At 42.3% G+C, this 27,783-nt stretch overlaps 1 protein-coding gene across 1 annotated transcript; it reads left to right on the forward strand.

Moving 5' to 3' along the window:
• Window positions 1-26,130, forward strand: ACKR3 (atypical chemokine receptor 3). The gene is made up of 2 exons (XM_069733325.1): window positions 1-82; window positions 24,181-26,130. Exon 2 carries the CDS (start codon window positions 24,206-24,208, stop codon window positions 25,316-25,318), a length of 1,113 nt encoding a protein of 370 aa, XP_069589426.1. The 5' UTR covers window positions 1-82; window positions 24,181-24,205; the 3' UTR covers window positions 25,319-26,130.
• The last annotated feature ends 1,653 nt before the right edge of the window (window positions 26,131-27,783 follow it).

A 27,783-nucleotide genomic window follows, 5' to 3' on the forward strand; every position in this document is an offset into this window, starting at 1 on the left:
TTATATAAAGAGGTGGCACAGGCAGCGAACTCCAAACAGAGCAAAGTGATCGCTGCAGCGTGCATCCTCCAGCCAGGAGCAGGTAAGGGGCCAGCACCGGCACCGGCACCGACCCTTCCCAACAACTGTCACTGCTCATCTCTTCTGCTGCATGGACCGGAGGGCATTTCAACTTTATTATTTATTTTTTATTTAATGTAATTTGTAGTGATAGAACATAGGATCCAATATCACCTGGCTGATCCCCTGCAGTAGTAATTCTTCTACATGAAAGCTTTGGTTTCTATTTATTATTATTATTATTATTATTATTTAGTCTTCAGTCTTGGCTCTGATGCCTCTGTCTGCAGCACGTGTTGTGAGCTGTTACCTATAGTTGCCCACTTGTCACTCTCCTGACAGTTATAAGTATGTATTCCATAGTATAGTACAAGCCTATATATTGGCTGCAATTTTGATTGTTATTTTTATCCTCTTTCCGCCTGAAATATTCACTTTTTTTTTTACCTTTTACCTGTTATTTGTAGAATTTTACCCATCACTCCTAACCAGCCTATAAGTCCATGATCTGGACTCCGCTGACACCGCGGCCTGTCTACTTGGTGTGCATGACCCATGGGTAACTTCTATCGCCCTGCGGCCATTTGTTGGCCATTGTGAGACCCACTTTGCTCTGTGAATCGCTCTTTACCTTTTGTACTCCCAGCTTGAACTTTGGAATTCTTTTAGTAAATTGGATAAATATAATAGGATAACAATAATGGGCACAAATCAGACTCCCCAGACGGCCCTGCAACCTCTTCTGTCTGTGCCCAGCCTTTATAAGAGGAAAATATAGAAAAGCGCTCCCCATCCCCTGCTCTTTGTCTTATGTCCTCTCCTCCTCACAAACTCCCTGTTACTTTGAGTTGTTTTCACACTTTGTTGTGGTGTAAATTGATTTTGCATTAGCAGTAAAACAGTAATTATTATTGCATACAATGTATTTGTTTTTTCTTTTGTGATGTGGAAAATTGCACAGAATTTACATATAGAGCCAAAAGTCCCTGATCATGGCTACCGATACTCCTACCTATGGACATACTTCAGATGCTGTCACTTTCATGGTCACTTGGTGATCTTGGGTTCTTATATGTGCACCCTTTATGCCTAGAGGCTTGGAACTCTCCTTAAAACTTTTACTAATGCTGTTTAGTTAGCTTGTATGTATACTTAATATAATAATAATAATAAAAATATATATATATATACATATTAGGGTTCTTATATGTGCACCCTTTCTGCCTAGAGACTTGGAACTCTCCTTAAAACTTTTGCTAATGCTGTTTAGTTAGCTTGTATGTATAATTAATAAAAAAATTAATAATTATATATAATTCAGGAATAGTATGAAAATAATGTGAATCGCCCCCATATGCTTGTATTATTGGATGTGATGTGGTGTTTGCTGCTTTTTTCCATTATCTTCTAGTTAGTCCGTTGAAAGGGCTTGCGGTGGTACACTTCATTTACTAAAAAAGTAATAAAACTTTTGTTATTATAGAATTACAAAGTTTCTAAAGTGTTGAGTTTTTATTGGAAGTGCGAAAGATGTTGATTGACACTTCCCAAAACTGACTACTTTTAGAAACATGCCCCGCTTTGTGTTCAAATACCTGCACCGATTCTTGACTTAAGGCTATGTTCCCATGTCCGGTAATCATCCTTTAGAATGGATCCATCAGAAATCCGTTGACAAAGTTGTGCAAACTCCCAACTTTTTTGATTGATTGTCTAAAAATAACAGATTTCAACTGGATCTGTTTTTCTAATATTACAGTGTATGGATAACGGATCAGTTAAACAGCCATCCTTTTTTTTTTTTTTTTATTTGTAAAGGATCCATTCCTTGCTAACTGGATCATTTTCAAATGGATGAAAGTGGGGGGCTATTTCATGGATCGGTTTTCCTTTTTTGCTAAAAAAAAAATTAAAATCAATCATTGAAGTGTGTGCATCTGGTTGGCATCTGGTTTTCTTGGACAAAGTTGTCTGCGCAACTTTTTGTTCACTTATTGCTGCTGGATCGGTTCTAAAGGATGATTACTGGACAGGTAGCCTAAATCCAGGACTTCTAAGTGTCACAGTATACATTGGTCTGTGATAGAGCGAACGTGGTACGGTTACTTTACGACTTGTGAGGACTTTACTTTTGCCAACCACATTTGCACTGTGGTCTTGGTTTCATAGAAAGAGTTAAAGGGAGAAGTGTAAATGGGTTGTCTGAGTGTTTCCTAAACATTTGCACAAGTAATGGAGGGAGCAGTGAAAGAGTTAAGGGAGAAGGCTCAATCCATTGTCTGAGTGCTCCTAAACATTTGCACAGGTAATGGAGGGATGTGCTTCTGTCATCCTTCAGAGCACGTATCTCTGTCATTTGATTCCAGAAAGTAAAGTGGGCCAACCGAGTGTTTGACTTGGAATGGAAGGAAGGCTTGTGTCAGGAAGGTGCTGACAAGACGACCTGCAAGAGACTTGGCAAGTAGAAAGATTTCCATTACTTTGGGATTACGAACACATCTGAAATCCTCTATATTGTGCATAGCTCACGATACAGATATTGTGCTGATATGAATTTTCCAGGTAGAGACAATTAGGCGACCTGACATGACCAGACCTGGATAAAATATTAAAAGAATACACCATTGAGAATGATGCGAGGTGCAGGCACAGCTCATAATGTCCTATAACCTGGTATCATTAGTAGGTAGCGATCTCTTATCATTGAGTCCCCGGAACCATGAGATAATGGATCATATTATTGCATTGGGAAGAGGGTACGTAAGGGAAGTAAAACGCCATATTCTGCCCATTAAACAGTAACTTGCAAGCTAAAGTATTTGGGGAAGAAGTTTCGGTTGCATGTATAATATGATTTGGCGTGCACTGTATTAATAGATGCCCGTTCACCTGTTATAGAGGGATGACTATTGTCTTACATCTGTTATGTCAGACATATTGGACCCTATAATTGCTAGTTTTACTAGTCACCCTAAACCTAGTGCATCATGTACATGATTGGTGAAAGTACCATAGGTTTTGGAATAATCACTCACTTCATCTCGTTAAAAAACTTAATAGGAAAATACAAGGTATCCTAAAAATATCATCCCCGAAGTTCTACCACTAAGCTTCATGGACTGTGTAAGCCTGCAAGTGAATATGCAGTCAATGGGAATCTTCAGGTCATTCTGACAAGACCAATTTCTAACTTCAAGGGAGCAGAAAGAATTATGAGAGATGAGAAAGGAGATGGGAGTTTGTCTTTTCAAAATTCTGAAATAAAATAACAGGAAAGCGGAATGTGAAAGGGGAGAGTCAGGAATCTAAGCTGATGAAAAAGGGAAAGAAATGAGAGGGAGTGAGAGAGCGAGACAGCAGGGGACACAACACAGAATAGCTGCTGGGTTTCTATGAGGTGGATGGAATAAAGCGCTCTCCAGGGTGCCTTATTACCCCAGTTTCGGGGAGGATCATTTCTAAAGGGCATATTCTGACATTTCAGAAGGAGCCAGCTCAGTGGAAGTGAGATTAAGAGAAGGATTGGAACTGTGTCAGGGAAATACAGGAACATTATCAGGGTAGAAATTTGGTTACTATTTGCTTTGTGTTCTTTTGTGTAGACAAGTGGAATTTCTAGTTTTAATCTTTTTTACTCTTGTTCATATCCAGTGGCATAACTAGAGTCTGATGGGCACGGTACAAAATTTGGACCTGGACCCCCACCTCCATGTCTGTCGGATGTATGGGCCCTTGTAGCATTCTAAATATTATGAAGATATGCGTGTTTGCCCCCCCATGTAATGTCCACCGTTATTGCTGCTTTCTGTAATAATGCCCCTTCCTTGAATGATATCCCCCATCCTGGGCCCTTCCAGCAATAATGCCCCTTTAAATATAATAATAATATCCATGACCCCTTCTGTTCATCTCCAGCATATCATCCAATAGCTCACTTCGGTATCTGCTGGCACAGGCAGCACATCATGTCCAATGTCTGCCGGCCGGTAACTTGTATTGCAGCGCAGGGAGCCGGCGGGTCTCTGCGCCCCAATACATTTCAACTGAATATGCACCTGAGAATGAACATCCAGATGAAATTGACGCTGGTGTCAGCGGGCCCCCCCTCCTTCACAGGCCTGGTCACAATTACGCTCTTTGCGACCACGATAATTACGCCATTGGTTAAAGCTAATAATGTCCCCAGATGTGAGATTTTTCCATAGTTTTGTTTCCTATCAGAGCCTACATAGTAATTTAAACTTTGTAAAGGTTTGTCATTGGGAATTCATGTTGTAAAACAACAAATGCAAAACAAAAATGATAAGGATTGAAAATACTCAATGTTCATATATGTTGGTGTGGTTGTGTTTGTTATTGTATTCTAGTGCAATATTCTCGGCATGTCTTCCTTTCCCTCTTTGTTGGACTTTACAGATGTTCTTCACCCAGGTAAGGCTACTTTCACACTTGCGTCGGTACGGGCCCGTCGCAGTGGGTTGGGCTGACGTACCGACGCACGTTGTGAAAAAAATGAACAACGGGGGCAGTGGATGCAGTTTTTCAATGCATCCGCTTCCCCATTGTAATGTCTGGGGAGGAGGGGGCGGAGTTCCGGCCTTGCATGCGCGGTCGGAAATGGCGGACACGACGCACAAAAAAACGTTACATGCAACGTTTTTTGTGCCGACGGTCCGCCAAAACATGACGCATCCGTCGCACGATGGATGCGACGTGTGCCCATACGTCAAAATGCGTCGGCTAATGCAAGTCGTCTAGAAAAAAGACGACTGAGGGGCGATCTAATAACCATGTATAAGTATATAAGGGGACAATACAAATATCTCGCTGAGGATCTGTTTATACCAAGGAAGGTGACGGGCACAAGGGGGCATTCTTTGCGTCTGGAGGAGAGAAGGTTTTTCCACCAACATAGAAGAGGATTCTTTACTGTTAGGGCAGTGAGAATCTGGAATTGCTTGCCTGAGGAGGTGGTGATGGCGAACTCAGTCGAGGGGTTCAAGAGAGGCCTGGATGTCTTCCTGGAGCAGAACAATATTGTATCATACAATTATTAGGTTCTGTAGAAGGACGTAGATCTGGGGATTTATTATGATGGAATATAGGCTGAACTGGATGGACAAATGTCTTTTTTCGGCCTTACTAACTATGTTACTATGTTACTATGTTACTATGTTAAGTCTATGGAGAAAAAACGCATCCTGCGGGCAAATTTGCAGGATGCGTTTTTTCTCCAAATGACGCATTGCGACGGCCGTCACACAACGCAAGTGTGAAACTAGCCTTAGTTGTAAAAGAATCAGATCAATACCACAAATAAACATAGATGAAGAATTGTAGGACTTTGCTCCTGGCAACCTGCTCTTTTATGCTTGCTGTCAGCACGGTGTACATCCAGCTTTGACCTTGTCTGACACTTGGTTGCTAGGAATACACTGCCTAGAACCAACACTTGCAGCGGTGATGTTCAGGAGCGTGCGCCTAGCAACTGATCTGGCCCAACTCATTGCTGCCTCCAGTTCATGAACAATAAATAATATGCAGGTTTGGTGAAATATCTTGTGTATGGAGGAGGCCTTTGTACTTTTTCCTGAGAGATACGATAGAGTAGGGTCAGGCACACTGAGATTCAATGCTCGATCCTTTTGGTTTCAGGGAATATAACCTGCCACCGGGGGTCTCGAGCACCAGCCAGCCATATATGTTAGATGGCTGTCAGCTGAACGATGCCTCAGCCGATCACTAGGCCATCAGCCATTTCAGCCAATATCCCCATACACCCAACCACTCACTCGGCTGAGCGCTCTTTTGTTCTCTCTGAGACAGCTGCGGACTGACATGTTGGCCAGCCAGCAGCTTATCTCAGGGAGAACCATGCAATTGGCACTCTGAAATTGGACTTGTCCAATTGACATCTCTCCCAATGGTTCGTTGTCTGACTCCCTTGTACACATTAAACAGTGACTGAACCTATCCGTATCTATGGGTACAGATGACATTTGTTGTTTGGCAGAACATAAACTATACCTATTGGATCAATGACCTCTTTAGTAGTGTGCTCCAAACTGAGACATGAGATAAAGATGAGTAATTTTTGATCTTCATATTATTAATCTAAAATCTGAGCCCCCTTCCCCCCAGACAGTGAGATTTGCTTAAGAGTAAATATGCTTTACAAAAACTGGCTCATTGATGATTTTGCCATATTCTTGACTCTGTAGATGCATAAAACCATGTCACACATTTTGTTTTTCAAATAAAGAGTAACTCCGATTGGGATGTGGCTTTTTTATATTTGTTAGGCACTTCAATAGCATACTGGAATATTCCAACGAAGCGTCCTCAAAGAACAGTCTGCATTCATTGCCTCAGCCCTTGCCCCTCACTGAAATGAAGCATCATCATTGACTTTTGTTTGAGGGACTGGGCTAGTCCCTGTGTGATGGGCACAATGACAGTGCACTCTCACCATCTTATAGCGGCAGTATAACGAGACAGCAAAAGAGTTCACTGTATATGCATATTTTCAGGAAACTCTGCGCTGGTCTTTGCACTCCAGTTATTCTGATGGCTCGTTACTGCTGAACTGAGCAGGCGAGAGAGCACTGTCTTTGTGCACATCGCAGAGGGACTAGCCCAGCACCTGAATCAAGGTCACTGACTCTTTATTTCAGGGAGAGGGCAGATGCTGCAGCAGTGACCACAGGCCTCTGTCCTGTTACGCTTCATTTGAATATCCCAAAATGCACTGGATACTGAAATGAAGCATTGTGCAAAAGGAAGTAGGGAAAAAAATTACCATAGATGGTGTAGTTAAGGGAAAAACTGGACATTTTTAATTAAAATATATTCGAAAATAGTTTAGATTAGTATTATTATTTATTTATATAGCGCGCCATTAATTCCATAGTGCTGTACATGAGAAGGCGTTACATCAAAATACAAATATCACTTACAGTAAAAAATCTAACAATGACAGACTGATACAGAGGGAAGATGACCCTGCCCGTGGGGGCTTACATTCTACAGGATTATGGGGAAGGAGACAGTAGGTGGAGGGCTGCAGGAGCTCCGATGGTGTTGCGGTGGCCGTGTGGTCATTACAGGCTGTAAGCTTCTTTGAAGAGATAGGTTTTCAGGTTTCTTTAGAAGGATCCAAATGTGGTGGATAACCGAATGTGTTGGGCACAGAATTCCAGAGGATGGGGGATATTCGGGAGAAGTCTTGGAGGCGATTGGTTGAGGAACGAATAAGCGTGGAGGAGAGAAGGAGGTCCTGGATTATTATTATTATTTGAGGGAAGATATTGAGAGACTAGTTTGGAAATATATACGGAGGAGAAAAGTTATGGATGGCTTTGTAGGTCAGTGTTAGTAATTTAAATTGGATACGCTGGGAAATTGGGAGCCAGTGAAGGGATTTGCAAAGAGGGGAAGCAGGAGTGTAGTGAGGAGAGAGATTAATTAGTCAGGCAGCAGAGTTAAGGATGGACTGGAGGGGTGCGAGAGTGTTACAAGGTAGGCCACAAAGGAGGATGTTGCAGTAGTCGAGGCGGGAGATGATAAAGGCATGCACAAGTATTTTGGTAGAGTGAGGGTTGAGGAAAGGACGGATTCTGGAAATATTTTTGAGCTGGAGGTGAATGGAGGTGGCAAGAGCTTGGATGTGCGGTTTGAAGGACAGGACAGAGTCAAGGGTTACTCCAAGGCAGCGTATGTTGGGGATAGGGGAAAGTGCGATTTCATTTATGGCACTAAATTGTTAGATTTTTTAAATGAAAATGAATTTGTATTCTGCACCACCCCATTTAAGCAGTGTTTGTTCCCTAATCTCCTATTCTTACGCTGGTGACTCTTTGACAAATTCTGGGCTTTGGCCTTGATATTACAAGAAATACAGAAAAATCTTTAAAAGAGGTGTGTCCAAACTTTTGGACTGTACTGTATAGGTACACCCTATTAGTATCTACTGGGTGGGCCATGTATATGGATTCACCTAAACAAAATGGGAATGGTTGATGATATCAACTTCTTGTTTGTGGCACATTAGTATATGGGAGGGGGAAACTTTTCAAGATGGGTGATGACCATGGCGGCCATTTTGGATCCAACTTTATAAATAGCCCACTCAGGTGTATCCATATACATGGCCCACCCTGTACATTGCCCTTTACTCAGGGTCACCTATATGCATTTGTAATATTAATTTACCCAGCTTACACAGGTTCTATATTGACCCCTAACCCATCCCTTGCCTACCTTCAGGTCTCTGCCATTTATATCTATTATATTATATGTACAATGTTCAGTCTGATTGTAATGTGATTTTTCATAGTAAATATTATATGTATACTGATATTTTGGTGGTTTGTTGCTACTCTGTTCAGTCTCAAGTTTTGAGCCACATAATGTTGAAATAGTTAGGGATTATGTGTTTTAGAGCTTGTGCTTACAACTTATTATAGAAGTCAAGTGCAGCCCATGGTTTTACGAAAAAATCTATATATATATTTTTTTTTTTTCTGTAACCAATCGGTCTGAGGGAAGAACATCGGTGACGTGTCAGATCAAAATCGATGTAAGAGTCCATGGAAAAGATTGGACTGCAGTAGGATGACATCTGAGTGCAGTGTGATGTTCGCAAACTGATATAATGAAGATGGTGGAGAAAATTTTCCAAGAAAAACTGGTCAAACTGATCAGCACAATTGGGCCGTTGTGTGCTCCTACCCTTAAAGGAGTTCATCCATATAAAAAACCATTTAGCAATCACTTAATCACATGATATGTAATAAATATGTGATGATCATATATGACTATCACAATCTCTAGAACGGGGTCCATGGCTCCCTCTTTTTTCTCATCGTTCCATCGTGCGGAGTTGTTATATCCGTGATGTCACCTGACTATATAAGCGAGGCTTGTTATATAATTACTGAGTGGATATTTTCAGGAACTGAAACTTCCACGTTCTTGTAACCGACATCCTGTTATATAAGAATAGGTTGTCATATTTGAGGTCAGCCGTAAAGTCGAGTTTTTAGGAGTCACTGAAAACGTCACTGCAAGAGATAGAAGATGGGGCTGAGAAACCAAGGCATTGAATAATCACACCCATCTAATGGCAGCTTCTTGGCCTCAGGATGCACAGATAGGAAGGCCCCCTGACGGCGAGGGCACAGGAGGAGCTGCTAGGTTTGCCGCAGTCACCTTTTGTAAAGCTTTATCAGCAGGCAGCGTGGTAGGTAAGAGACTTTGAAGAATGGTGTGAAAATCTGGCCTTTGCTTTTGACCTTTCTGAACTATGCAGTTCACTCTTCCCAATCCCATATGTTGTTTTTTGCCTGAAGAGAAGTAAATGTATATACCATTAGTTGGGAAAACATGGCAGTGAATTTCTCCTGGCTAATAGTAACAGCAATACTTGCCATCATTAATAGATTATCTTGGGAACGTTTCCCTCCTTTTTAAAAATAAAGTTGTTAAAAATTCCATTTTTGAATAAACTGATAGCATTTTCTTTAGACCCTTTGGGCTCAATTTACCTAGGTGTTTGCGCCAAAATTTTTCAGCTAATTTACAGCTTTGGGAGTTTTTACGCCAGCCCTGGCCTGCTTTGCCAACGTTTACTGGGCTGCGGCAGCTAGTGACTAGTGCCAGTGCTTTTTTCTCGAGTTTGCCTAAGGTGCTCGGGTATGCGCAGAGTATCGCGGGTGCGCGACTGACATGTACGAGTCCGCGCGGGCGCATGTTTTGTGGCTGGTAGGCAATCTACGCATCTTTTTGCGGCTGTATGAAAGCCACAAAATATGCAGCCGCAGGGACTCGTACATGTCAGTCGTGCACCTGCGATACTCTGTGCATACCTGAGTAACACGCACCTCCACTCATCACTAGCGATGGCTCATGGCCAAGCCCACCCAACAAGTTTATCAAACTTTAGTGGCGTTATATGCCAGAAATGTGTTGGAATAACATTTTTTGCAGTTATGCCTGCCAGTTGTAAGATGCATCTAATTTCTTACATATTGTGAACTGCATAATGAACTGGGAGTTTCTTATTCTAGCGAGCGCCTTTATTAAAACTGGCTTGCAGAATGCCAGTCCTAATGAATCTGGTGCAATATTTATATATTGGCCCCTAGAAGCATTGCCCTTGCACAGGGCTGGCATAGGGGGTTTCAATCTGCATAAAATCCCCCAGCAATTACAAGCAGAAACTGAATTGGTAATTAAAGGCCTGCATGCAGGACAGTTGATGACATCAGTCATGTAACCAAAGGTTCTGTACCCTGCGGGAGTCCAGGAGAGGAGACGAGCGAATTTGATCGGGTCCCTGCTTATTCGGCAAGCTATACCAGAGGGAACCCGGATACATGGAGCGCGCTGGCTGATCAGCTGTTTGGCAACGCAGTTGCATGTGTCGCGGCTGTGTAACAGGCACAACACATGCATGGAGAGCCTGTTTCTTGGGCTCTCCATGCATGTGTTATGACAGTGAGACGGCAATGACACATACGCCAGACAGCTGATCTACCGGAGCTCTGTAGCTTATTTGGTAAGTGCTATAGCTTGCCGAATAAGCAGGGACCCGATCAAATTCGCTCATCTCTACCCAGAAGGCGACACACTGGTAAATCATCTATAGTGTGTGTATATATTATTATACATGTCTGTGTGTGTGTGTGTAATGCCACAGATTAGAGTACATAGGTGTAAATTGAGCTCCCGCTAGAGCCTTGGGGAACACGGGCCGGGTCCGGTGGACATTAAAGAGGTGGTCACGGTGGCAGTAACCCTGGACGTCCAAGTTAAAGGGAAGGTCTTTAAAGGGGATGGTTTGTAAGAAAAGAAAGAATGTTCGTGACACCACCTGTGGTATTCGGTCAGGGATGACTGACGCTGCTAAATGGGACCACTGGAGATGATAGTACTGCAGCAGGGATGGTATGGCTTCCCATAGGTGAAGCTTGATCCCCAGGGCTCCCGTTGTAGTGGGTAAAGATGACATACGGTGTAGTGCCGAAAAGAATTGGAGGACACAAGGTTGCAGTCTCTTTACTTTTTACTGGTAGTGTGCAGGCACAATCCAGGGTACCGGTCACAGGTGATGGTGAGGTCCGGACCGGACAGCCTGGAAGCGATTCGGAATCCTCCTAGCCAGGTGGGGTTGGAAGCCTTCCTTACTGCACTGTGGTTTAACCCCTTAGCGACCGCCGATACGCCTTTTAACGGCGGCCGCTACGGGTACTTAAACCACAGCGCCGTTAATTAACGGCGCTGTGGAAAAAGTAAATAGCGCCCCCCAGAGTCAGATTTTCTCCGGGGTCTCAGCTGCCGGGGGTAGCCGAGACCCCAGAGAACATGATTCGGGGGGTTTTTAACCCACCCCGCATTTGCGATCGCCGGTAATTAACCGTTTACCGGCGATCGCAAAAAAAAAAAAAAACGCGATCTCTTTTTAATTTCTCTATCCTCCGATGTGATCGCACATCAGAGGATAGAGAAAAGGGGTCCCAGGTAGCCCCCCAATACTTACCTATCTCCCCCGATGCTCCTCGTGGCTCCCGGTGGGCGCCGCCATCTTGAAAATGGCGGGCGCATGCGCAGTGCGCCCGCCGGCCGGCCCCGCGAGAATCTTTGGGGTCTCGGCTGCCGGGGGTAGCCGAGACCCCAAAGAGCATGATTGGGGGTCGGTTTTAGCGACCCCTGTTTTGCGATCGCCGGTAATTAACTGTTTACCGGCGACCGCAAAAAAAAAAAAAAAAGTTAAGTGTAATTCTCTGTCCTCTGATGTGATCGCACATCAGAGGACAGAGAAATAGGGGGATTCGGGGACCCTACAATACTCACCTACGTCCCTGGATCCTCCTGCTGCTCCTCCTGGCCGCCGGCATCTTCTGGGCAAAAGAAAATGGCGGGCGCATGTGCAATGCGCCGGCCATCTGTCTCCATCTGCCGGCCGGCAGGGGAAGAGCAGTTGGGGCTAAAATTAGGGTTAGGGGTAGGGTTAGGGGTAGGGTTAGGGGTAGGGGTAGGGTTAGGGGTAGGGTTAGGGGTAGGGTTAGGGGTAGGGGTAGGGTTAGGGTTAGGGGTAGGGTTAGGGGTAAGGCTAGGGTTAGGGGTAGGGTTAGGGTTAGGGGTAGGGTTAGGGGTAGGGTTAGGGGTAGGGTTAGGGCTAGGGGTAGGGTTAGGGCTAGGGTTAGGGGTAGGGTTAGGGCTAGGGTTAGGGCTAGGGTTAGGGCTAGGGCTAGGGCTAGGGTTAGGGTTAGGGGTGGGGGTTAGGGTTAGGGCTAAATTTAGGGTTAGGGTTGGGGCTAAATTTAGAGTTAGGGTTGGCGCTAAATTTAGGGTTAGGCTTTCACACTTACGTCGGTACGGGGCCATCGCAATGCATCGGCCCGACATACCGACGCATGTTGTGAAAATTGTGCACAACGTGGGCAGCGGATGTAGTTTTTCAACGCATCCGCTGCCCAATCTATGTCCTGGAGAGGAGGGGGCGGAGTTACGGCCACGCATGCACGGTCAGAAATGGCGGATGCGACGTACAAAAAAAACGTTACATTGAACGTTTTTTTGTGCTGACGGTCCGCCAAAACACTGATCCAGTGCACTATGCACGCGACGTGTGGCCATCCGTCACGATCCGTCGGCAATACAAGTCTATGGGCAAAAAACGCATCCTGCGGGAACATTTGCAGGATCCGTTTCTTGTCCAAAATGACGGATTGCGACGGATGCCAAACGACGCAAGTGTGAAAGTAGCCTTAGGGCTAGGGTTAGGGTTGAGGCTAAAGTTAGGGTTAGAGTTGGGATTAGGGTTAGGGTTTGGATTAGGGTTGGTATTAGGGTTAGGGTTGGCATTAGGGTTACGCTTGGGATTAGGGTTAGGTTTGGGACTAGGGTTAAGGTTAGGGTTGTGATTAGGGGTGTATTGGGATTAGGGTTAGGTTTGAGGTTAGTGTTGAGATTAGGATTAGGGGTGTGTTGGATTTAGGGTTTTGATTAGGGTTATGGTTAGGGTTGACATTAGGGTTGTTTTGGGGTAAGGGTTGGGATTATCGTTAGGGTTAGTGATTAGGATTATGGATCGGGTTTGGATTAGGGTTAGGGGTGTGTTGGGTTTCCACTGTTTAGGTACATCAGGGGGTCTCCAAACACGACAGACAATTTTGCGCTCAAAAAGTCAAATGGTGCTCCCTCCCTTCTGAGCTCTGCCCTGCGCCCAAACAGTGGGTTACCCCCACATATTTGGCATCAGCATACTCGGGATAAATTGGACAACAACTTCTGGGGTCCAATTTCTCTTGTTACCCTTGTGAAAATAAAAACTTGGGGGCTACAAAATCCTTTTTGTGGAAAAATATATATATATATTTTTTTTATGACTCTGCATTATAAACTTCTGTGAAGCACTTGGGCATTCAAAGTTCTCACCACACATCTATATAAGTTCCTTGGGGGGTCTAGTTTCCAAAACGGGGTCACTTGTGGGGGGTTACTACTGTTTAGGTACATCAGGGGCTTTGCAAACGCAACATAACGCCCACAGACCATTCTATCTAAGTCTGCATTCCAAAACGGCGCTCCTTCCCTTCCGAGCTCTGGCGTGCGCCCAAACAGTGGTTTACCCCCACAAATGGGGCATCAGCATACTCAGGATAAATTGGACAGCAACTTTAGTGGTCCAATTTCTCCTGTTACCCTTGTGAAAATAAAAACTTGGGGGCTACAATATCTTTTTTGTGAAAAAAAAAATATTTTTTATTTTCACGACTCTGCATTCTAAACTTCTGTGAAGCACATGGGGGTTCAAAGTGCTCACCACACATCTAGATAAGTTCCTTAAGGGGTCTAGTTTCCAAAATGGGGTCACTTGTGGGGGATTTCTACTGTTTAGGCACATCAGGGCCTCTCCAAACGCGACATGGCGTCCAATCTCAATGCCAGCCAATTCTACATTGAAAAAGTAAAACGGCACTCCTTCTCTTCCAAGCTCTGTGGTGGGCCCAAACAGTGGTTTACCCCCACATATTGGGTATCAGCGTACTCAGGAGAAATTGCACAACAACTTTTGTGGTCTAATTTCTCCTGTTACCCTTGTGAAAATAAAAATTTGTGGGCAAAAAGATCATTTTTGTAGAAAAAATGCGATTTTTTTTTTCACGGCTCTACATTATAAACTTCTGTGAAGCACATGGGGGTTCAAAGTGCTCACCACACATCTAGATAAGTTCCTTAAGGGGTCTAGTTTCCAAAATGGGGTCACTTGTGGGGGATTTCTACTGTTTAGGCACATCAGGGCCTCTCCAAACGCGACATGGCGTCCAATCTCAATGCCAGCCAATTCTACATTGAAAAAGTAAAACGGCACTCCTTCTCTTCCAAGCTCTGCGGTGCGCCCAAACAGTGGTTTACCCCCACATATTGGGTATCAGCGTACTCAGGAGAAATTGCACAACAACTTTTGTGGTCTAATTTCTCCTGTTACCCTTGTGAAAATAAGAATTTGTGGGCGAAAAGATCATTTTTGTGTAAACAAAAGCGATTTTTTATTTTCACGGCTCTACGTTATAAACTTCTGTGAAGCACTTGGGGGTTCAACGTGCTCACCACACATCTAGATAAGTTCCTTAAGGGGTCTAGTTTCCAAAATGGTGTCACTTGTGGGGGGTTTCCACTGTTTAGGCACATCAGGGGCTCTCCAAAAGTGACATGGTGTCCGATCTCAATTCCAGCCAATTCTGCATTGAAAAAGTAAAACGGCGCTCCTTCACTTCTAAGTTCTGCGGTGCGCCCAAAAAGTGGTTTACCCCCACATATGGGGTATTGGCGTATTCAGGAGAAATTGCATAACAAAATTTATGGTTACATTTCTGTTTTTAAACTTGTGAAAATAAAAAAAATGGTTCTGAATTAAGATGTTTGCGAAAAAAAGTTAAATGTTCATTTTTTCCTTCCACATTGTTTCAGTTCCTGTGAAGCACGTAAAGGGTTAATAAACTTCTTGCATGTGGTTTTGAGAACCTTGAGGGGTGTAGTTTTTAGAATGGTGTCACACTTTATTATTTTCTATCATATAGACCCCTCAAAATGACTTCAAATGTGATGTGGTCCCTAAAAAAAAGGTGTTGTAAAAATGAGAAATTGCTGGTCAACTTTTAACCCTTATAACTCCCTAACAAAAAAAAATTTTGTTTCCAAAATTGTGCTGATGTAAAGTAGACATGTGGGAAATGTTATTTATTAACTATTTTTCGTGACATATCTCTCTGATTTAAGGGCATAAAAATACAAAGTTTGAAAATTGCAAAATTTTAAAAATTTTCGCCATATTTCCGTTTTTTTCATAAATAATCGCAAGTAATATCGAAGAAATGTTACCACTAACATGAAGTACAATATGTCACGAAAAAACAATCTCAGAATTAGCGGGATCCATTGAAGCATTCCAGAGTTATAACCTCATAAAGTGACAGTGGTCAGAATTGCAAATATTGGCCCGGTCATTAAGTACCAAATTGGCTCTGTCACTAAGGGGTTAAGTCCCTTGCTGCCCTAGTCTTCATACAAGGTCCTCTCTTTCTCTCTGTCCTTTTAGGTGGACACCACCCGCATGGCAGGCAACTTGAGCCGTTTTACAGGTGTCCCTACTTGTGTCAACTCTGGGCTCTATCTGCTGCTGTGCCTTCGGGTGTAATGGTGGCCAGGAGACTTGGAATCTCCTGCCTGTCGGTTTCTGCTGTGGGGCATACTGTTACCCCCACAACCTCGGAATTCCGGCCTCTGGTTTCTTGAGCTGATTCTGGAGTGAGCCCACTCGCAGCTCCATTCCCAGTATCTTTCCTCTCCTTTGCCTCTTCTCCCCTCACAGTCTCTTACAATATGACTGACTCCTGTCAGGAGCTGGCTGCAGAACCTCATGTCCGCACGACTCCAGCTCTCCTCTTGACTGAACTCTAACTCCTCCTCCAGCCAGAATATATAGGGAAGTTACCCTGAATCCGGGTCTAGAGCTCCCACTACTGGCCTGGAGTCAGAACAGTGTTGTGTGTACATGTTACCTGATAAAGGGATCCTTGTCGCTTCCAGGCATGGCATCACATCCCCCTGGAGAAAGGCGAGGCCACTGTAACAACCAATTTCCTGGGGTGTTACATAAACATGTTAGCAATACCCAGTGAACTAGCAAAATGCTGCTCATCCATCAGATGATTGGATTGTTTATGCCGGAACAAAAGTCATTGCTCTTGGCAGCACATCACCTGGTGTAAGCAGGAGATGTGCTGCCGGTAACATGATGTGTATGAGGACAGATTGATCTATTAGTGATCGGTCTATGCCAATCATTCTTTGTCAGCCGGTGTAAAGAGGTCATAAACAAGAGCCAAATGACTTACTTCAATATAGGCGATTGCGCTGCTCGTGTAAACTCAACCTAACTATTTCTGTGTGGTGCAACATGTTAGTATTTGGGGTTTCACTTTTAACTTTTGCGCATGGTCTAAAACAGACTCTGCCCTCGCGCACCACCGAGCACCATAGTAGCACACGGAATCCTAGCGTCTCACAATAAGCCTGGGATACACTCGCCAATTCATCCATATTGGCAAAATATTCAGATCTAAGCAGTAAGCAGGTCTGCTAAACCTTACTTCAGTCACTGTCGGGTTCTACAGTGGAATAACATCAATACTGGCCGCCATAAAGCATGTATTAAAATGTGATCCTTTTACAGTCATTTTAAATCACTTCAGCTTTTATATAATACAGCTTTCATGTACATGAAAAAGGTCGGATTTTTATCAGATCTTGGTCAGTGTGTTCGTTTTTCCCTAGTGTTTCATCAGTTATTTTCTTGCATGCAAAAAAAAATTGCAAAGCTTCTCCTTCCCACATATTACAACGTTACCCACAATCCGCGCACTGAAGGCGCTCTGATGCATCGGTGCGCTGTCCGTGATTTTCTCAGACCCATAGACTTGTATGGGGGATTTTAATACGTGACTTGGATTAAAAAAAAAACGGACATTTCCCAGGGTGTTTGTTTTTTTTTTTGCAGACACGGTTAACGATAAGATACTGAAATGTGAACAGCTGCATAGACTAATAGATGCCAGTTTTATCCTTGAAAGTCACAGATGGAACACGTTTGTGGTGAAAAAAAGCCTGAGGCCTAAGGCCACGTGCACACGTGGAGTATTTGAATTTTTACCTCAGTATTTGTAAACCAAAACCAGGAGTGGGTGGTAAATACTTTTCCTCGGATTGTTCCACTCCTGGTTTTGTCTTACCAATACTGATGTAAAATACTGACTGTGTCCACGCAGCCTCTGGTAGTCTTTCTTTCAGTGCTTCAGCCATTGAGGCTTACTTTGTTCTTTGTAGGAATGAGAAGAACAAGTCCATCTTCTTATAACACATGGATCTGTGGCCCGAGCTGTCTCTGTGGACCATTTGTGTTTTTGAGTTCAGCCAAGGTGACTAATTGGTATTTAGAATAGAAATTTCAATTTTCTAGAGCGCTGTTCGGGATTTTCCACTGTACAACCCTCTACAGTATCTTTCTATGTAATGAAAACCTGTACATTCCTTTTTAGTTTCATGAAAACACATGTTAAACATATGTGCACCAGTAGCAGTTTAGGAGAAGAAAGATGCCTAATTACAGTGGTTGTTCTGTATAGTCCCTGTAATTTCTAAGCATTTTGAGTAGATTGTCATGAATGTAGTAATGTAATGAATGAAGTAAATTAGGAATAGTCCATAATTGGAACTTCATATAACTGTAAATTTTATACGTACAGTATGTGTGTCCACATATAAAACTCATGGTGGTAATCATGCGGTTGCTTTTTCTAGGTCTTTTACATACTACTTTTTTTCGTTTTTGTATTTTTTTTTTGTCAAAAATAATCATGACGTGACACGGCTTGAGTTTCTACATATGTTTTTATTGTAATTTACCGTATTTTTTTTTTTTAAGGTGTGGTTCAGGACTGACATATAGATGACCTATCCTTAGGATAGGCCATCAGCATGAGATCAATGGGGTGCGACACCAAGCCCAACCACAAATCATCTGAGAACTGCTCCAGCAGGGGCCACATCAAAGGATGGACTTGCAGCGAGTGAGAGAGAAGGTGCAGAACTTGACAATGGCCACTAAACAATGTATGGGTCTGTTGTGCCCAGTAGTTTTCGGCTGCTCAGTGATGGTGCTGGGTGTCCGACCCTCACAACTCTCATATTCATTACCTTTACTATCGATAGGCCATTAATATCAGTTCTGGACAACCCCTTTTTTAGTAACGGTGTTTTTGTAGTGGAGTCCATGGTCAGTGTGAAAAATCTGAGGTACAAATCATCAGTTACACATGACCTATGCAGAAAAGACAGCACAAGGGGACATGAATTAGGCCTAACCCATGTATTTTTTTTTAACAAAAAAAATAAACAATGGAAGTATTTGGGAAAAACAAAGTTGTAGAAAGCAACATGCCTAACACATGCTGCACTTTTGCAATCACACAAAAAATAAAATCTGTGTCCTGTGGTTCATCATTTCCTATTGACTTCCAGCCAATATCTAGCTGAAGCATTTTTAAGCCCATAAAGACACCAAAAAAGCCACAAGATGAGGCCTTCTCTTGAACTAGCCCTTCCAGGAAACCTACAATATGTGTGTATATATATATATATATATATATATATATATATATATATATATATATATATATATATATTTTACATGTATTCTACTCACCACCCTGCTTTTTCCGCGATCCAGCACCATCTTGCTCCTCTTCTCAGTGACATCACCGCTTTTCAGACTATTACACTATGGAGGAGCTGTATGTCTCTTACAATGTGAGCTTATGTGGCCTCATACTATCCATCCATAGACTTGCATTGTAAAAGCCACTCCTGGGTACTCGCACAGCAGTGACGTCACTGAGAAGAACAGCAATGAGGCGATGGGTCCAGGACACGTCAGCATTAATACACACACTACACTATATACACCTATAAATGGATTTACCGTAGTTTAAAAAAAAACACAACACTTGGAGCTGTCGGTCATAGTGTTTCAATGGGATTAACCTATATTTTATTCAATCTTCACTACAAAGCCCTGTAATGAGAAGGATCTCCTTTCATGGTATTGAGCCTAATGGACAATTGTGTGCATGTGTAGGTTAGGGAGGGTCCATTACCATTGTATGTGTACAGAGAGGTGATGACTCTTAATCTGTCAATTTTCAGACTCCATATCCCCTTTTAATGTCCTAATCTGTTGGGCACACAGGGCATGGTGTCAGAGGGTATCCATGGTGGAAAACCAATTAGCAGAGTATGTTAAAGATCTAAACTTAAAGGTTTGCCTACTTGTATTGTAGAAAACACTATGGGGTTAATAATAATTCGTTTTAGGAGTTTTAATATTTGTGAACATTTCAAATTTAAAAATCATGCTTACTTATGTTTAAATCGTTTCACCAACTTGTTCCAAAAGTTCCCCAGAAATGGGGCATTCTTCTGCTGGGATCCCCAGCTTTGGTGAATAATAATAATCTTTATTTTTATATAACATATAAACATATGTTATATAACATATTCCGCAGCGCTTTACAGGTTGCACACATTATCATCACTGTCCCCGATGGGGCTCACAATCTAGATTCCCTATCAGTATGTCTTTGGAATGTGGGAGGAAACTGGAGTGCCCAGAGGAAACCCACGCAAACACGGGGAGAACATACAAACTCTTTGCAGATGTTGTCCTTGGTGGGGTTTCAACCCAGGACCCCAGCGCTGCAAGGCTGCTGTGCTAACCACTGCGCCACCGTGCTGCCCTTATGAAATGTAGCAGTAACCAAGAAATTAGGGTCAATGTCGGAATCGGAGAATGAATAACTGGTCACTGTCATAACCTGTGAGTTGCACTTGCCTATCTTTTAATACCTACGGACATTAACCCATTAATGTCTGCATGAAGTCTGTACCCGCTGTCCTTGCATGTTTGCTGGGCTTGTGTTACACATTTCTATTAGGGGGAGGGGTAGATGGCAGGAGCTTGTGCACATGTGGTTAAGGGTCATTTAATCATCAAAGGGCACGTGTAAAAAGAAAAGCAGATCTGGGGTCATTTTTTAGACTGATTTCCTGTTGCTTGTATACCAGGAGTGTTTTTCCAAGTCTTGTAGTCTTTAGAAGAGATGATTTTTTTTATAACTACACTAAATATTATAATGTCCTCACCTTTCTGAGTGCTTTACTTCATAAATATCATAATAAATTCAAAAGCTCAAAGTTTGTGCGCAGACTATATAAACTGAGCATTTACAAATCCATCAGGATAGGGTATTGATTAGAGGGTCCCATGTAATACTTACATACTATGTTTCCAACACATGGAAATGGTACATGAGTACCTAGTCCTGACTACATCTGGTCATATGAGTCCTCTAGGCTGTTACATGAATTTTTAAGGAATGTTAACCAACACAAACAACTAAAATGACCACTTTATTCAATGCCACAAATCACAAGGCTGACCATACAGGAGAGTGTTGGGGAATATATTTCTACAGTTCTCAGGGTATGATACTAACACTTTCACACGCATCAGAAAATTTCCATAACAATTTGTAGTGCTTCTTCTGAAAATTCTTCTTCTGAGTCGGATTAAATGCTAATTCCAGGTGGAGGAGGAGGTAGACTTGGCGGTACTATTATGATAATTTTATTATTATAGCGCCATTTATTCCATGGCGCTTTACATGTGAGGAGGGGTATACATAATAAAAAAACAAGTATAATAATCTTAATCAATACAAGTCATGACTGGTAAAGGAGGAGAGAGGACCCTGCCCGAGAGGGCTCACAATCTACAAGGGCTGGGTTAAGAGATACAATAGGTGAGGGTAGAGCTGGTCATGCAGTGGTTTGGTCGATCGGTGGTTACTGCAGGTTGTAAGCTTGTCGGAAGAGGTAGGTTTTCAGGTTCCTTTTGAAGATTAACACAGTAGGTGAGAATCTGATATGTTGTGGTAGAGAGTTCCAGAGTATGGGGGATGCGCAGGAGAAATCTTGTATGTGATTGTGGGAAGAGGAGATAAGAGGGGAGTAGAGAAGGAGATCTTGTGAGGATCGGAGGTATGTACCGGGAGATGAGGTCACAGATGTATGGAGGACACAGATTGCGAATGGCTTTGTATGTCATGGTTAGGGTTTTGAATTGGAGTCGTTGGGTAATGGGGAGCCAGCGCAGGGATTGACAGAGGGGAGGCTGGGCAATAGCAGGGGGACAGGTGGATTAGTCGGGCAGCAGAGTTTAGAATAGATTAGAGGGGTGCTATATTGTTGGAGGGGAGGCCACAGAGCAGGAGGTTGCAATAGTCAAGGCGGGAGATGATGAGGGCATGGATTAGGGTTTTTGCAGATTCTTGGTTGAGGAATGTACGGATTAGGGAAATATTTTTGAGTTGAAGTCGGCAGGATGTGGATGGGGCTTGGATATGTGGTTTGAAGGAGAGATCAGAGTCAAGGATTACACTGAGGCAGCAAGCTTGTGGGACTGGGAAGAGTGAGCGGCTATTTACTTTAATCGATAGGTCCATTGGGGTGAGGGTCGAGTGAGATGGGGAAAGATGATGAATTCTGTTTTGTCCATATTAAGTTTTAGAAATCTAGCGGAGAAAAGGGATGAAATAGTGGAAAGACATTGTTGGATTCTGGTTAGTAGGGAGGTGATATCTGGTCTAGAGAGGTAGATCTGTGTGTCATCGGCATAGAGATGATACTGAAAGCCGTGGGACTCTATGAGCTGTCCCACGCCGAAGGTGTAAATGGAGAAGAGCAGGAGTCCTAGGACTGAACCTTGCAGGACTCCGACAGACATGGGGCGAAGTGAGGAGGTGGTGTGTGAGTGGGAGACTCTGAATGTCTGAAGCCAGATTGCAAGCTGTCAAAGAGGGAGCACGAAGAGAGATGGAAGAGGAAGGGAAGCATGGTGGCTCCGTGGTTAGCACTGTTGCTTTTCAACATTGGGGTCCTGGGTTCAAATCCCACTAAGGACAACGTCTGCATGGAGTTTTTATGTTCTCCCCATGTTTACATGGGCTCCCTCCAAGTTCTCCGATTTCCTCCCACATTCCGATATCATAGTGATAGGGAATCTAGATTGGGAGCCCCAGTGGGGACAGTGATGATAATGTCTGTAAAGTGCTGTGGAATTAATCGCACTATACAAGTGAGGAAAATAAATAAACCCCTGATGATTCCGCACAAAAAAAGCCAGGGATGAGCCCACATTAAATGATGATGTGGTTATCCTTAAACACTTTGCAAATTGCAGCAGTCAAACACTTGTGACACCTTGAGGCTGCTCATTAGGCCATTGTAAATTACAATTAAGGTAAAACTGCTGGAAAGGAAAGCCTTATTTGAACAAGGTAAAAAAAAAAATTACTCTGTATTGTATAGTTAGTACTCAACATACTCGGGTGTAGAACGTGTGAGTTACACTTTGTGCTGTGCAGCTACAGTATTTTTCTAGCTTGTTTTATTTATCCGGGACGAATAAAAAATCCTGGCACGCAAATGAGGTGGAGAATATTTGTTTTTCACATTGTCATCTTCTTCTTTGATCTCCATAGCTATCATGTATAAAATATGAGGACAACTGTAATTCTCAATGTGTGCAGCTATTTATCGGTGTCTGGAGATCCCACTTCCCATAACGCCTGTGGCAAGAACGTCATACATTATTGGGGGAAGTTATCATGAGGGGAATCTTTATTTAAAGTCCGTTTTGCTTGTCATTGCGTTTCCATGATTTGCGTCATTATTTGCATTAAATTTATCATTGCTGACCAATTCTTGATAAATTTGGCACTTTTTTTCCTGGTTACCCATTTTTTTAGACCACCCCAGCAGTGTGCTGCAACTTTAATAAAAAACACAAAAAGTTGCAATTCTGGTTTACACCTTATTTGCATAACTAACTACACTCTGATTACTACTTTCTAAAAGTGGTGAGAGCGGTATAAAATAACACATGGTAAAACATTTGTGCACAAATATAGCTTGCAACATGTTTTTCCTACTTAGACCTCAATTCATCATTTTTATTTTGACCTGCCATATTCTGCGCCGAAATCCTCAAATGGCACACAATGTGCACTTTTTGCAGATTTAAGGTGTTCTTCTTTTACCTTTTGTATGTTTTTTTTTTGCCATTTTTAGAGTTGTCGTACGATCCTTCCTTAGTCTTTAACTGTGCATATAAAAAATAATTTCTAACAAAAAAAAGTCAAAAGGTATAAATGATAACTTGGTCAAAAACATTTTAAAGTTGGCTGTATCCACTCCTTTCTTCCTCCCCCCAAAATGCAGCAAAAAGAGAAAATCAGCCCAAAAAAGGCACAAATTAATCTATGAATTGGTCCCTTGATTAATTATTTGAGACCTAAATAAGCTCCACTCTGAAATGGTGTCACTGCAACAACAAAAATTTCCAAAGGTGGCACTGTGATCATTCTGCTGCATCTATGTAATTTAATACACTTTTGATGACTTTTGAGTACCGTATATTTTGCCTCCATCGTTGAGGTCGAAGCATAATTATTTGGTGGCTAGTCTGTGAATTAGCGCAAAAAAAAACAACCTATTTTGTATCTCGCTGACATTCTGCCATTGTTGCACTGATTTCCTGCTATTTCTCTGTTTCTGTTTTGTCAAGCTTTTGTAGGTTTTGAGTGTCTGGGACTTAATGCTGTTGTCAGAAACCTGTCATGTTAGTTGTTAGAGACAGGGATTATAGGAATTATAAGAAAATGGGCTTGTAAATCTGACTTGTGTAAACTTCCCCTCCAGCTGCAATTTTTAGCCGCTTGCTACCTAAGCAAGATAGGTCTTGTATTGACAATGGTAGCAAGAGACCTTTTTATTATTATTATTATTTTATTTTTTTTTGTATATTTTTCATGACTAAATTTGTAAATCTTAATTTTACATTTTATTTTTTTTAACATTTATATACATTAATTTTACTGTGTAATAATAATCACATGATCTTACTGTCAATCTCTAACCATGTTGTTTCATCAACAGGTTGTTGTTCCCACCATCTGCACCAATGAGTGCTGCAGACTTTGTCACCACGATGGATTACATGGACGGCATCAACACCAGCGATCTCAATATCACCATGGAGTCTGTGTCATGCCCTAATACATTGAACAGGACCGCCATGCTGTACTCTCTAGCCATTGTCCACATCTTTATCTTCGTTATAGGACTTTTGGCCAACTCTGTCGTCATTTGGCTCAATCTCCAGTCTAAGACTACCGGCTACGAAACTCACCTATACATCTTCAATTTGGCTGTGGCTGACCTCTGTGTACTTCTGACCCTGCCTGTATGGATTGTTTCATTAGTCCAGCATAACCAGTGGCCAATGGGTGAGATGACCTGCAAGGTGACCCACCTGATCTTCTCCATCAATCTCTTTAGCAGCATTTTCTTTCTGGCGTGCATGAGCGTTGATCGCTATTTGTCTGTTTCTCTACGTGGAACCATTAGTAAACACAGGAGACGGATTATACGTCGGCTGGTTTGTGTACTTGTCTGGCTAGTTGCCTTTGCTGTCTCCCTTCCTGACACATATTATTTAAAAACTGTGTCTTCTGGCAATAATGAGACTTTTTGTCGCTTCATGTACCCAGAACATACGTACAAAGAGTGGTTACTCGGAATGGAAATCCTAAACATTTTACTGGGTTTCATCATCCCATTTGCAATCATTACAGTCTTCTATTGCCTCTTGGCATGGACTTTGTCATCTTCCTCATCTTGTTCGTTATCCTCCTCATCATCGTCATCATCTGTGGACCAAGAGAGAAGAATCAGTGGAAGGCTCATTGTTTCTTATGTAGTAGTATTTATGGTGTGTTGGTTGCCCTACCATATTCTGCTGCTATTGGATGTGTTTTATTTCCTACACCTGTTACCCTTCAGCTGCTTACTAGACAATTTTCTATATGCCGGCCTTAATATCACCCAGTGCTACTCACTCCTTCACTGTTGCATCAACCCGGTCTTGTACAGTCTTATTCACCGAAACTACCGCTATGAGATCATGAAAGCTTTCATCTTTCGTTACTCTTCGAAAACTGGTCTTACCAAACTCATTGACTCCTCTAAGGTTTCTGAAGCAGAATACTCAGCTGTGGAGCAAACCCCAAAATGAGACATATAAGAGACTGAGCTGACTGTCTCGATGTCTCAATCAGACCGAAATATCTGGGACCAAACTCATTCACATTCCTGCCGGTGCTGGTAGATGAGAGAAGTCTTCAGGACACAAGTACAGCTTAATTAATAAAGCTGGCATCTCACCAAGCTACACTTCTATCACCAAGAGAGCGCAAGCAAACGAAGACTGTACAGCAATAATAGCTGTGACCAGGGATTTCCCTGCTTGTCTTCAAACATCTGCCACCGAACTGTACTCTGAAAAGGGTTATAAATGGCACTAAAGAGCACTGACATTTGTTCCTGTTTCACATAATTTTGTTTTAGAAAGGGCACTGCATGTTAATCACTTAATGGCCATAAAATGGTATAACCTGCTCCCCTCCTGTGTCTACAAGACACAACACTCCTGTAGAAAGTAGACTTTAAGCCAAATATTTCCTTGCTGGCAACTTCCCAACAATGAGGTGATTAATACCCATAGGGTAAACCATGTCTTTTAATATGATGTCAGCCACCGCCTTTGTATATATGTAATATAAAACGTCTTTTGTAAAGCATATATATATATTTTTCTATAGCTTATTGTATTTAAACGCCATTTTATCTGGCAGTTCTTTGTATTTGAAATTCAAATAGACCTTATATATATATAAATATCCATATATGTATTATCTATATTTTTGAAGTGTATGAGAATTGACTCTTGCAATTGTTACTGTATTTTATATCTCGCTTTGGTGGGGTTTTTTTTGCTAAAGACACAAAAAAGCTCTTTTTAACCATTAAAGCTTTGTACAAACAGTAGTCATTGAATCTGTGTGAATTTTGGTGTCTTGTGAGAGCATATAATAGAATTGGCCTCCGTGGGACAACTTGTTCTGCAAGCCAATGGGCAATGGTTCAAATGGAGCTTGTAATGGAAGAGACAAATGAGATCCCTCATAGAGAATAGTTAGTAAGAAGATGCCCAGAGAGGAGATAAAAGGAGTGTACTGATGAGATGTAGGAAGATTGAAAACGGCAAATAAATCCAAGGCTTAATGGGAGAAAACAAGGCATGCCCTCCGCATTGTGCCCAGGACAAGGGGCATTTATCAAATTCTAACAAATCACCTTTATTGAATAATGTAGATCCTGGCTCTCGGATATTTTAAATCTTTTGGCAAATAATCTACTTTACTTGTCATGATGCTTCGCCAAACCAAAGTTTTAAGCCTTCTGGGATTTTATATTTTTCTGAGCTTGCTGCCCCACTTGGCACCATCACAGTATTAAAAGTGGTAGTATTAAGCCGGGATGACACACAGCGAGATACGGCCGAGTCTCAAAGGTTAAAACCAAGCTCTGGCACCGGCACTCCAGAGCAGAGCGTGCGGCCGCATAGCAATACATGGAGCCGCACGCTCCGCTCCGGAGTGCCGGTGCCAGAGCTTGTTTTTAACTTGCGAGACTCGGCAGTATCTCGCTGTAGTGTGATTCCGGCCTTATACTGTAAATATACTGTGCGGCCTGTCGAGGATGCCCCAATCAGAAGCCTCTCATACAACCAAATCTGATCTCGTGCTTTGCGCTGAAGAGCGGCAAGACCCTAAACACGTCTGCAAATTGAGATTCTGGTTTGGCTTTTTTCCAAAGTCATGTGGCAAGGCTTGTTAAAGGGCCAATATTGACTTTTAGGATTGCTAAAACTAGCATTCAACTCCTATTTTTCGCTGAAGCATTAATTTTCAAATCCCAACCAGAAAATGGCAATGTAGGACTCTTGCTGTATCTCCTGATTAAATTAATTTAGCAGAAACCCAATTGCCCAAAGGGTGAAATTGCTATTCTCTCAATTTTGCAATTATGCCCTTTCTACTAAATGTTAGATCACCATCTTTACATTACATATGAACAAAATAGTGTGTCACAAAGGTGCATTAAATAGTATCCTCTATCGACAGGATAGGTTCTGTGTCCCCTACAGTTGTTAACATAGGGTGTCAACTGCTTCTGTAACCCCCCTTACAGAATTTTATAAGGAGGATGCATATAGGCTTGACCTCTACTCCAATTCTTAATCGGTCAGAGCCCAACCGGTGTAACATTGACTGGGATACCAGAAAGCGGTCTAACATTGACTGGGATACCAAACAGCGGTCTAACATTGACTGAGATACCAGACAGTGGTCTAACATTGACTCGAATACCAGACAGCATCTTACTGTCTGAAGTCCAGAACACAGAAAACCTTTCATACAATGCTTTTTCCAGCAGATTTTGTTGCAAGTTTTTACGCCGATCACCCATTGTTGAGCAGATTTTTCTTCTGAATAGGAAAATTTTGTATTATCTTAATTGCTATTTTCTGTTGACCTTTTTTTTTAATTCAGTGGTAAAAGATTATTGTAACTATCTTCTTTAATATTGACTTTTATTTGTTATATGACCTTGTATTGCCCTCTCGGGAATTTATTT

The sequence above is a fragment of the Ranitomeya imitator genome, chromosome 7 (genome assembly GCF_032444005.1).
Source record: "Ranitomeya imitator isolate aRanImi1 chromosome 7, aRanImi1.pri, whole genome shotgun sequence".
NCBI classification, from domain to species: Eukaryota; Metazoa; Chordata; class Amphibia; order Anura; family Dendrobatidae; genus Ranitomeya; species Ranitomeya imitator.